This window comes from Styela clava, chromosome 7, assembly GCF_964204865.1.
Source record: "Styela clava chromosome 7, kaStyClav1.hap1.2, whole genome shotgun sequence".
NCBI lineage: Eukaryota > Metazoa > Chordata > Ascidiacea > Stolidobranchia > Styelidae > Styela > Styela clava.
The window spans coordinates 7538762-7551193 of NC_135256.1; the positions used below are offsets into that span (position 1 = coordinate 7538762).

Here is a 12432-nt window from a genome sequence, read left to right on the forward strand (position 1 = left end):
CCTGGCCTGTATCGGTGAGGCTTCTTGACGCCGCCGGTCGCAGGTGCGCTCTTTCTCGCAGCCTTTGTGGCAAGCTGCTTGCGGGGAGCCTTACCCCCGGTGCTCTTTCGTGCGGTCTGCTTGGTTCTGGCCATTTTTTTTTTGTTCAACGATAGATACTCTCGCGTAACTGATTTAGAGCTCGAGCCTCAAGCGACTATATGTACCGACCGGGTAACGTCTTCTAATTGGCTAGACATCTTTTGCGCGCCATTTTTTCTCTCCTTTTCGACGACGGCCGCCCCGCGAGAGGTTATAGCTCGATAGCGCGTTTGGCAATTATCATTGTCAAAAAACGCAAACCCGTAAACAATGTCTGGACGAGGTAAAGGAGGAAAAGGTTTGGGAAAGGGGGGAGCAAAGCGTCATCGCAAAGTGTTGCGTGACAACATCCAGGGAATCACAAAGCCCGCAATCAGACGTTTGGCACGCAGAGGAGGTGTCAAACGTATATCGGGACTCATCTACGAGGAAACTAGAGGAGTTCTCAAAGTATTCTTGGAAAATGTTATCCGTGACGCCGTGACATACACCGAGCATGCCAAAAGAAAGACTGTTACAGCCTTGGACGTCGTGTACGCTCTGAAAAGACAAGGACGAACTCTCTACGGGTTCGGCGGTTAGATAGCTCATCCAACGAACGTTTCAACAACGGCTCTTTTTAGAGCCACCCATGCCATTGTCAGAACTGGGGTTGTTTCATTAATTTTGAAGTTTCACACTTGACCATTATATTTAGATATATATCGTCGACTTGCTCGTGGACTCAGGCAATTTTACGCCTTGCTTGCTATCGCTTCGAAAGCGTCCGCCCCACATTTCCCGCTCTTTCGTAACAGGCGTTTTCTTGCTCGTGGACTAGAGGCATTTTGACGCCTTGCTTGCTATCGCTTCGAGAGCGTCCGCTCACATTTCTTTATCGTGGACCGGGGCAATTTTTCGCCTTGCTATCGCTTCGAGAGCGTCCGCTCACATTTTTCCCGCCCTTCGACTCATTTATTGTTCGTTCGTCAATCGGTCCGCGCGAAATATATTTCCCGCCATTTTGTTAAAGCACGTGGCAAAGGGATCGAGGGCGTGTAGTTAGCCAATTGAATCTCGTAAAAGATCAGAGGTTTCGAGTGACGAACTCTTTGTGTATGATGTTCGGGTGGCTCTAAAAAGAGCCGTTTTATATCTCTGGCGATCCCACCTATGTCTGACTACTTCTTTTTGGCGGCGGTCTTTTTCACAGTCTTCTTTTTGGGGGCCGACTTTTTGGGAGTCTTTTTTGTCGCCTTCTTTGCGGCGGGCTTCTTCGCAACCTTCTTTACGGTGGCCTTTTTGGTTCCCGTAGCGGTTTTCTTAGCCTTGGGCTTCTTTGCGGCTGCCTTCTTCACGGGTGCAGTCTTCGGCTTCTTGGCTGCTGGCTTTTTCTTCTGTGCCGACGCAGTCTTATTTTTCTTTGGCGGTTCCTTTTTGGTAAGTCTGTAGCTTCTGGGTGCTTTTGGCAAATCCGTTTTAAGCGCGCCTTCGTCGACCAGACTTTTGAGGGCCCTCTTAAGGTGGATTTTCGCCTGATCTGATTTCACGCTGTAATTTGCTTCGACGTATTTCTTTATGGCGGCTCGCGAGGATCCATTTTTAGTGTGAGTAGCTTTCACGGCGGCCATTGCCATTTCCTTGTAGGATGGATGCGCTGCAGGCGCCCGCTTCTGAACGGTTTTCTTTGCGGCAGTAGACATGTTGCGATACGATTGTTCTGACCAGGTTATGTCGATTAAAATGTAACTCGTCGCCACCAGACGCTCTATGTTTAAGGACCTCGCGAGTCCAAGAGCGGACGCGCTCGAAACGCTATGCAACGTCGCGTCACCGAATAGCGTAACTTTTGAACAAATTTGTGCTTGTCTACTCGCACCAAAAGTAGTTTTGAGATCGAAGCTCGATGTTTTCCAGCAATACAATGGTGATGGAGTAAAGAACGCATATATACGCTTTATCCAGCACTTGTTTCTCGAATTCGGAAAGCGTCACAAACGTGATAACCGCTAAATAAAGTGAATTACGACACATCTTCGATTTCCTCGTTTTTGGCAATTGTACATACAACAAGACGGATTTTGTACTATTACCTGGCGATATCGCTTCAACTATTAAATATATTGTTGGCAACTGAAAGATACATGACAACAACATTATTGGGGCATTCCATGGACGCAAATTCACGAAAGCAAGAGCTTTTATCAGACATCTACTTCGCGGGAAAAAAAACTGACGCATTTTTTTATACAATTTCTTCGGTAGCTTTCCCCAAATCGAATATCGGTTATAGGTTCCTGACTTTTTATCCGCTCTACATATATACATATATAGAGAGAGAACAGTTGTAAGTATTTGGCATGCTCGTGAAGATTTCAAGTACGAGTGTTATTTAACTAAGCCAGAAGATTAACAAACTAATGGTTTTTCGTGACATCAGAAAGGCTAAAATAACAAAACAATGATATTTTTGGCAGCGTTTGTTGCCAGAAGCGCAACCATTGCAGAAAGTTTTTCCGCACTTTATCATATGGCAACATTCACAAAGCTCGGCAGAGAAATTCAATCGAATACCTGGAATTTCCACGATGCCACGTACAAGAAAGCAAAAATGGGAACACACGCGAGTCACATAGGTTCCAATTAAAATTTTCGCCATTCATTCGCCAAACCAATAAAACAAAGTTTATATATATAATCAAGACACACAAATACCTTCGGTATATTACTGAGTGGCGACGATGCGAACTTTTTGGGTCATTGGAGTATGTTGCCACCCAACCCAATCAAATGAGGTATAAAATATAAAACCGGCTCAGTACCAATTCCATCAACACATCCACTCTTGTTCGTTCATTATATATATATCATATCTTGTCTGGTTTCTTCTTTTTTTTCAATTTGGGATATTTGAAATTACTGTTTCATGGTGAAAGGTGCTATTCTGAGTTATGCTATCTAATTCATTCACTTTCTGTATTTGTATTGCATACAATTATGCAGATCATAGAAAAGTTCGGGACCAAATGGTTAGCATGCAGATACATATTATTCTAAAAATTTGCATATCTGGGAATGCAACAAGTGAAAGTGCACAAGTAAAAACATGTAATTCAAGGCGGTTATCACATTCCAGTTTAGTATCGATAACGCAAAATATTTTGCAAAGTCATAAATCTTCTTCAATTTGGGGCCATTCATTGTTAAATTGATGGTGGGTGAATATTTGTTTTTGTTATCACGGTGATAATTAAATATCATAGTGTGAGAATTTTTCTGGATTTGTCGGTAATTTGTAGGATTTCATTCTTTCTCTGGTATTTTGGAAATTACGTATATCTTTGCTGGAAAAGTTGAGTAAGTACATCAGAAGGTATTGAGTTTTTTTATATGTATCATCGGCGAAGAGTTTTACAAAAAGCCGAGGTACAATTTGCCACGTCATTGCTTTACACTAGAAACGGGGTTCGGGCCGAAAACACGTTGAGGATCTGAAGGAAAGTAGATAAATAACTCGACTTTGACCATCCCGATGGCAGAAATGGGTTCAAGTTTGCTGATGAATAATATTTTTGGCAGCCCACCAATCAAATATCTAAGACTTCAAAATAATATCTCTTGAGTTTGCGTGCTTTGCGATACCATGAACATGAGAGCTGTTACGCCTCCAAGTAGAATTTTGTCGACCCGGCTTTCAAATTCTTGTAAAGCCTGAATGATCCGACTCGCAGAATTGAATGGACGTGTACTCTTCTGTTAATTTCATAATTCTCTACATAATACTATCGTGAAATATAAAAGTGATAAGTTCGCATACGGTTCACGAACCAACTGCCGACCGTCACATACAAAGGCAGATGGATAGATGCGCGAACCAACCTAATATGTTCGACTCGGCTGTGACAAAACATTAAACTCGACAGTGTTTGAGTTGGTGGCACTGAAAAGTGCCGTTTATGTGATTTAATGTGGCGATCCGACTTAAGAACTCTTCGACGTCTTTTTTGGCAAAAGCACGGCCTGGATGTTGGGTAACACACCACCTTGGGCGATTGTGACTCCGCCCAGTAGCTTGTTCAGTTCTTCGTCGTTCCTAATAGCCAATTGCAGATGGCGAGGAATGATCCTGCTTTTCTTGTTGTCACGGGCAGCATTGCCTGCCAACTCGAGAACTTCAGCGCTCAAATATTCCAGAACTGCAGCGAGGTACACGGGTGCCCCTGCTCCAACACGCTGCGCGTAGTTTCCTTTGCGGAGCAGTCGGTGTACTCTGCCGACTGGAAATTGCAGCCCAGCGCGGGACGACCGGGTCTTAGACTTCGCCTTCGATTTGCCGCCTTTACCTCTTCCAGACATGTCTTTCGTTTTTTGTGCGTACGGTATTGAATGACGAGAGATCGCGCTCCAAGCGATATTTATACCTCGACAACGGTTCAGCGGTGAACAAAAAACAAACTAACATCGATCTTCTTCTCGAAACGCGACTCTCTCGCAGCCTCATTTACATACGCGCTTGTATATATAATTTTGTGAGACTCGATCACCTCATTCCGACAAAAAAGCAACATGCCGGCCACTAAAGGTAGCAAGAAAATGTCAAGCAAGACGTTTGCTGCGTAGTGGTCTGTAGCTGCTGTGTGTACAATGGCTGGAGAGGGATTGCGATATGCCGATGTTGCGGCACAAAACGTCCCACAGGATATATCATGGATTGATAGGTCTTGTGACCTCAGCTTTAAAATGCAAAGGCAAATCAAGAGGGATGAGTTTTGGAAGTTTTTAGAGGACCTGGGAATAAAGATAGAGGAAGTAGATGGCATAGTTCAGTACCCAAATGGGACAACTGAGGTAAGTTTTACGAACAGGCTTAAAGCGCTCCAAATGGACCGCATGCTGTGGAAACTGAAGCAAGAGGGCAAGCGCCTACCGGCTCATAGGCTCATTGTACCAGACAAATTACCACTGTACGTGAATTGGGTGCCAACTAAAATGAATGATAACTTAATAATGAACTACATAACAGAAAACCATGGAAAACCAGACTCGATTGCACAACTAAAAGACAATAAAGGAGTTAAAAACGGATCAAGGCGAATAATCATTAATAGGGAACATTTGGTTTCTAATCCGATTAAAAGTTATATAAACATAAGCGGGTTTAAATTATTTGTGAAACATCCTGGTCAATTGGAAACATGCAGTTATTGCAACGAGCCGGGGCACATGAGGTTTCAATGCCCTGAAAAACAAAAACGAAATCCAGAAATAATCTTGCGAAAACAAATTGAAAACCAAAAATTAGATCCAAAACAAACCAGCAACACGGAAAATCCGTTACCAGAAAAAGAATTATCTAGCCAAACCAGTTGGGCGGAAAGCGTAGAAATAGAGGAAATAAGCAACAAGGGATTATCATTGGAGTCGGAGAGAACAAGAGTGACACTGGAGAATACAATGAAAAGTAACGAGAATGAAATTTGCCATGCGGATAATATAATAACAGGCAAAGAGGCAATTCACGACAAAATAGAATCTGGAAACCCCACGGGAGAAATTGATAGACCAGAACGGGCGACGCCCGATGAAACAATATCACGTCATCACGACGACAACAAAAAGCATGACCATATAAGGAAATCGTCGTGTGAAGACGAAGAGACCTCGTGCGCATCAGACAGGAACGATCAAAACAAGGTGGGGTCCAGGTCGACGGAGTTATGCGACAGTACTACGGATCATGAAGTCTTTTCTGACAGCTTGAACCTTACAGAAGAAGAAGGAAGGAACATCAAAAGGAAATGGGAAAGCTACAGTAGCGGTGAGTACCAATTTCGTAAAGCTATAAGTTTATCATCCCCGGAGGCCACGACTAGGTGCCCAAATTGTAAAAAACACTTGGGATTGATAAGCGACCAAAAACAGGCCTGTTGCTTCAACTGTAAGCATGAATTCGAAGTCTTCCGCACATGTTGCAGAGATGATAGGATCATGATAGCCCCAAAAAGCTCGATCGATTTTCACCAGCCAACTGTTTGCCTAAATTGCGAAGAAATAGCAATTCCAGTGGATTGCTGTCATACGCTCATACCGTTAAACAGATACCAAAATAAGGGAAAGTGCCCAAGATGCCGAGAGGAATATAAAATTTCATAGTAATGGACAGAATAAAGGCAATAACACTGAATGTGAACGGCTTAAGAGGACATATCAAGAGGTCTGCCCTTTTTGAATATTTTAAGTCACAACAATATGACATAATGTTTTTACAAGAAACACATAGCCAAGTTAAGGACGAAACGAAGTGGTCTGAAGAATTGGAATGGGGTCACGCTATTTGGAATTCTTACAATAGTCAATCGGCAGGGGTGGGAATCATAATAAATACGTCCAAAAACAATGTAAAATTCCTAGGGACAAAGTATGACAATAAAGGCAGAATCCTAGCGGTTAATTTGGAAATTATGGAAACTAGATTTACCCTGGTTAATATATATGCCTATACCTCCTCCCCGAGAGTTAAGAATAGCCAAAGAGTCAATTTTTTTGTTGAAATGTGTAAATATTTGGTAACATCATACAACTTAATTTTAGCAGGAGATTTCAACATAACCATAGATCCGAATAATGATAAGCGGCCTTCCAATTCCAAGCACCCTTTCCTGCAAAACACACTCAAGAAGATAGTCCAAAATTTTCATTTAGAGGACACCTTTCGAGCCACCAATCCAAAAGTCAAAGAATTCACCTTTCACCACGCTCTTGGAGCGGCACGGCTAGACAGGATATATATCAGTAACTTAACAATAGTAGATAAAGCCTACCACCTTTCAATTTCGTGGGCAGACCACGACGCAGCTGTATTGGAAATAAATTTAAAGAGTATAGAAAAAAGAGGCCCAGGTATGTGGAGAAATAACACAGGTCATTATAATGATAAAATATTTTTGCAGGAATTTGAAGACCACTGGAGAAAATGGATCACCTTAAAAGAATATATGAATTGCAATTGGATCGAATGGTGGATTAACATCAAGACAAGAATCAAAAAGCTCCTCATTAAATTTGGAGCAAGAGTCAGAAGGAGAAAGAAAGAAGAAAAAGAAAGGCTGGAAATACAACTAGATGAAACAAGGATAAGATTGAACAGAGGAGAAAAGGTACTGTCTCAAATAATACAAATAAAATCAAAGATAATTAAAGAACAATCAATCAATTTTGAAAGTATCAGAATGAAATCTAAAATAGACAATCTCACCCCCTCCTCAAAAAACCTACAATTCTTCTTTTCCAAAATCAAAAAGAGACATAAATTAACAGAAATCAAGTCCCTAAGAGACAGTAAAAGCATTGTTCAATCAAAAATTAAGGAAAAATTGGATATAGTAGAACGTTTTTATAGCTCTCTATACAAGAGAAAGGATACATGCCCAAAAACTCAGGAATTCTTTATATCATATATCAAACGAGTCTTGACAGAACAACAGAAAGACCAATTGAAAGAAGACCTCTCCATACCAGAAATAAAAAAGGTGATATCGGAAATAAAACCCAACAAGTCTCCTGGACCCGATGGTATAAGTATTGAATTCTATAAATCTTGTTATCATATCATTGAAAAGCAGCTACAAATGATTCTAAACGAAATGTATTCAACACCTGACCAGACAGAAACTGCTAACGGAGTCATCCACCTCATTTTTAAAAGGGGCGATAATACTGATACTAACAATTATAGACCTATAACACTTCTAAATTATGACCTAAAAATTCTGAATAAAATCCTTTCTAACAGGACAAAGAACATTCTCCCGGATATAACGCACCCCCACCAATTTTCAAAACTTCCGAACAAAATCATCGACTTGAACCTTCTTCTGAGAGAAATAACTGCAGACACCAGAAACCAGAAACTAGGATCATTAATTTCCCTGGATTTCCAGAAGGCCTTCGATTCCATAGATCATGGTTTTATGTTCGCTACTCTACACAAGTATGGTATGCCAATCAAATTTATTAGCTATATTAAAGCCATCTACTCCGGACCAAAATCTAAAATACTAGTAAACGGACATCTTTCTAAAAACATTACACTCCGAAGAGGCGTAAGGCAAGGGGATCCCTTATCAAATGTACTCTTTACACTAACAACGGACTCACTATTACAGGCTATTAACGAAGACCGAAATATCCACGGAATTAGACTCCAAGGTATAAAAGAGGAAATCAAAACTCCAGCATTTGCGGATGACACCGCTATCACCACCCGAGACGAATTGTCCGCAAAACGAGCCATTGATATGGTAAAGCTCTATGGGAACGCATCTGGTATGGTTTTAAACTTATCCAAAAGCAAAGGTCTGTGTTTTGCACGTAACCAATATGACCTACAAATAAACTGGGTCAACTCAGTGCAGATCGTCGGAATTCGGTATGGGAATGTAGTGAATGGGAAAGCATGGAATGACAAAATTAATGAATGTAAGGAAATCTTACATAATATTGGACATAGATCGTATAACTTAGAGGAACGGAAAACAATAATTAAATCTATCATACTCCCCAAAATGCTGTATCTAGCTCAAACTGAACCACTCGGACCAAAACACAAATATCAAATTCGCAAAATAACCCAGAATTTCCTATTGCCAAACAGAGAAGACATCGATTTCAACATACTAACCCTGGCAAAAAGTGAAGGAGGCATCGACCTACCCAATATACCCTTGATTTTAGACCTTCAACTTGGTAAAATTATTTTACAGCATCTACAGAAACTCCATGGCGACATCGAACAAGACAAATCTATCTACTCCAGAATCGACCAGCAAATTGGACTATCAATGAGAAACTACATCGGCGACAAATTCAATAATTCAAAACCGCACACCATAACCCCGCTTATGCATTGGAAAAAAACCCTCGACATAATAAAGAAATATGAGATCGATATAAATGAAATCCGCACAACTCCTATACGAGCAATTTACGATCGTATTATCCATGACCAGAAGCCGAAATACGCCGGGAAACTAATGACGACGAAATGGGAAAACGTGACAAACAAACTACTAAGTCAACAAGAGATGATCCTTAATTGGAAATGCGCGCACTCCATTTTGCCTACTCGAGCAAAATATCGAGTCAGGATGGCTTCCGGGACAGACCTCTGCCCATGGTGCCACAATAGAACTGAAACCGAAAGACACCTGTTCAATGAATGCAAAGAACCAGCCAAACTAATGGCAACTGCGATCTGGATCTGGGCAGAATCAAACGAGACGACTGCACCACCAGTCACCACCAAAATAACAATAGAATACAATTTTGGAGATCTTATTGAAAATAAGAAACGAAACAACCTGTGTATTCTTCTATCGAAAATGAAACAATGCATTTGGAATGAAAGAAACCTGATAACCTTTAACAAAATGATACCAAACTCGAGAAGAGTGTTCAACAAGTTTAAGAAAGAAATAATATGGCGCCACAAAATAGAAAAAGCTAAAGAAAAGAGTTTCGATATCAATCTACAAGAAGAAATAAAGACCATCGAACTGCTGAACGAGAGAGTTCTGAGAGATCTCGGCATCACTTGAGCACAAGGACATCAACGAAGGCGACAGCCATTGTCCCTGACAACAGCCAAGATACAATATTATATAGAAACTGAACTGCATCAACAGTTCTGAAAACACCACAGCTGAAACGCCTCTCTAAATCGAAATGACCTGTGAGTCAAATGCCTTAACAATCAATAGAGATAAAGATTTTTCATCACCCGACGATCGTGGAAAAACTCAATGAGCGTTTCTAACAGTAAATTCGCAATGGGGTAATATTATCGTGTTGCAGATATGCACGAGCGTGTATGTGTGTGCATACAGATACCCTGATTTGCAGACTGTTATATGGCACCCCTACTCAAGGACATCCGACACCGACAAGCCCAACCCAGATTCAGTAACACGTATACTCGAACATCCATTCTGGGTCAGTGTTTTGTATTGCATAACACTTCCACGTTAGCCTTTATAATATTTGCATCTTTACCCTTTTTTCATCTTTGTTTTAGTGCGTGATTAACATATATATGTATGAAACCTGGACCCGAAAACTTAGCCCCCCCCCGTGCCTCAGACATGTAGATTCCAAAACTAAAACTACCAAGAGAACTTCATCCTAAATTGCAGACGAACCAAACTACTGAAATTACGTGATTCACCACAAACGGTAGAATACTATAACTAGCTGGTATATAAGTCAAAAAGGAACAGATCACTTTCGAGTAGCTCATGAGAATAATTCGGCTCATATACACAATAGAAAAAGTTAGGAAATGTAATAAACAATCTATACTCAAACATAACCTCTGATATGAGGAGTGAATGAATAATAACCGTGTACGACCTCTATACAATAAATATTTATCTGTCCCTAGCCTAAAATTATCCCATGAATCCTCATACAGTAAATACTTACCTGACCCTGGTCTAAAATTATCCCTTGCATACAATAGCCAGGCGTGTATACTCAAACATAACCTCTGATATGAGGAGTGAATAAATAATACCCGTGTACGACCTCATACAGTAAATACTTACCTGTTCCTAGTCCAATCCTCATACAGTAAATACTTACCTGACCCTGGTCTAGAATTATCCCCGGCATAAAATAGCCAGGTGTGAACCCATATAGTAAAATACTTAACTTACCCCATAAAGTAAGTATATGTCCGAACAGCATATAACTTACCTGACCCTGGTTTCAAATTATCCCGTGCATATATAATACTTTCGTTAACCTTACCTGTGCAGTGATACTATTTAGTGTATATACTCATGCTAGTGCTTATTTTTTACTTGTGTGCGTTGTGCTCTTCATATTTTCTGCATATGTTTCGAAACGTGAGTGCAGGGAAGGGTTGGGTAGCAGCCTATAAGCCGTGAACCCAGAGATGTAATGCCCTGGAGCTGAAGGATAGTGGCGCTATAGATGTAATATATGTAACTCAATAGTTGTAGGGCAATTGGGGTTAAGTTAAAATTGATACTCAATTAAGCCAACTTCATGGAATCCGCCTTGATCCCAAACGCATATGCCGGAATCGATAGACTTTGAAAATTACCACAAGCGTTAGAATGCAACAATTCCGCTAGTATATAAGCGGAAAACCTATAAACAATTATCGAGAAGACCCAAGTTAATTCATGGACGAGACGTTTACCTCTCTTTCAGACCGTGATCCTTCAAGCCTCACTCCTGTAAAACACCGTCTTTAAAGCCCCCTAGTCGTATTTCAAAACCGTGAAAGACTCTAAATACGAACGGCGACCGTGTATGTAAGGAAATCCTACCCCTGATATAAATTTGCCAATGTACTTATAGGGAGACTTGCACCCTGTATGACAAAACCGTAAGCCGACTATACCCACCGACGCCCAACGTGCAAACACAAAACCCCGTATGTGCCAAACTCTAATGTAGAGTGAATTGTACATAAACCTGTTTTAAAATGCTTATATATATTTTTTTCTTTGTGTACGTACATTTTTTTCTGGTCAAATAAATTAAATATTAAGAAAATGTCAAGCAAGAAACAGACGCCGAAGGGCGACAAAAAGAAGCGCAGAGCGAAGAGAAAAGAAAGCTTCAGCATCTACATTTACAAAGTACTGAAGCAGGTACACCCCGACACTGGAATTTCCAGCAAGGCAATGAGCATCATGAACTCGTTCGTCAACGATGTATTCGAAAGAATTGCCAGCGAATCGTCTCGATTGGCACACTACAACAAACGCTCAACCATCAGCAGTAGGGAAATCCAGACTGCTGTCCGTTTGCTTCTGCCAGGCGAACTCGCGAAACACGCTGTTTCCGAGGGAACAAAAGCCGTCACCAAATACACCAGCTCCAAGTAAGTCGTTTTCGCGGCTAACGAAACAAAAAACGGTCCTTATCAGGACCACCCACACTATATTGTACGAGAGTTATATAATATAAATATTGCGTCGCAAATTTTCACCCCAATGCGAACGAAGTATGTTCGCATACGACAGACATCGGGACTTTTGAGACCGGTACGCGTTTCACAGTCTTCCGGGAGAAAGACGTCGCGAACGGCGGCGTTTCTTGTGGAAAGAAGAAGTAATTTCGAGTCGACACAGTAGCCAACCAACAAGTAGTCAGTATTGGAAACGCAAACTCACTATTATTATCTGTTGGTATTAGCGCGAGTACAAACTCAAACTTCCAAAAAAACGTGGTGGCTCTAAAAAGAACCGCTGTCAGCAACACGCCCCTGATGCGTCGCAGTTTCGAGGCAACGACTCATATCTTCGTCTTAACTCAAATTAGTTCAATAATGTGGTGGCT

The 12432-nt window shown here is 41.1% G+C and overlaps 1 protein-coding gene across 5 annotated transcripts; it reads left to right on the forward strand.

Annotated features, from left to right (window-relative positions):
- The first annotated feature begins 4523 nt into the window (after nucleotides 1-4523).
- LOC120326009 (uncharacterized) lies at nucleotides 4524-12029 on the forward strand. Of its 5 annotated transcripts, XM_078114430.1 has the most exons (6): nucleotides 4774-4908; nucleotides 5084-5878; nucleotides 6652-7217; nucleotides 7853-8050; nucleotides 8226-8538; nucleotides 8823-12029. In XM_078114430.1, the coding sequence occupies exons 2-6, from the start codon at nucleotides 5284-5286 to the stop codon at nucleotides 8930-8932; spliced, it is 1782 nt and encodes a 593-aa protein (XP_077970556.1). In that variant the 5' UTR covers nucleotides 4774-4908; nucleotides 5084-5283; the 3' UTR covers nucleotides 8933-12029. The 5 variants fall into 5 exon arrangements, 4 of the variants coding, with proteins under 4 accessions (XP_077970554.1, XP_077970557.1, XP_077970555.1 ...); XM_078114428.1 differs by having other exon boundaries at nucleotides 4524-5878; XM_078114431.1 differs by lacking the exon at nucleotides 5084-5878 and having other exon boundaries at nucleotides 4525-4908; nucleotides 7011-7217.
- The last annotated feature ends 403 nt before the right edge of the window (nucleotides 12030-12432 follow it).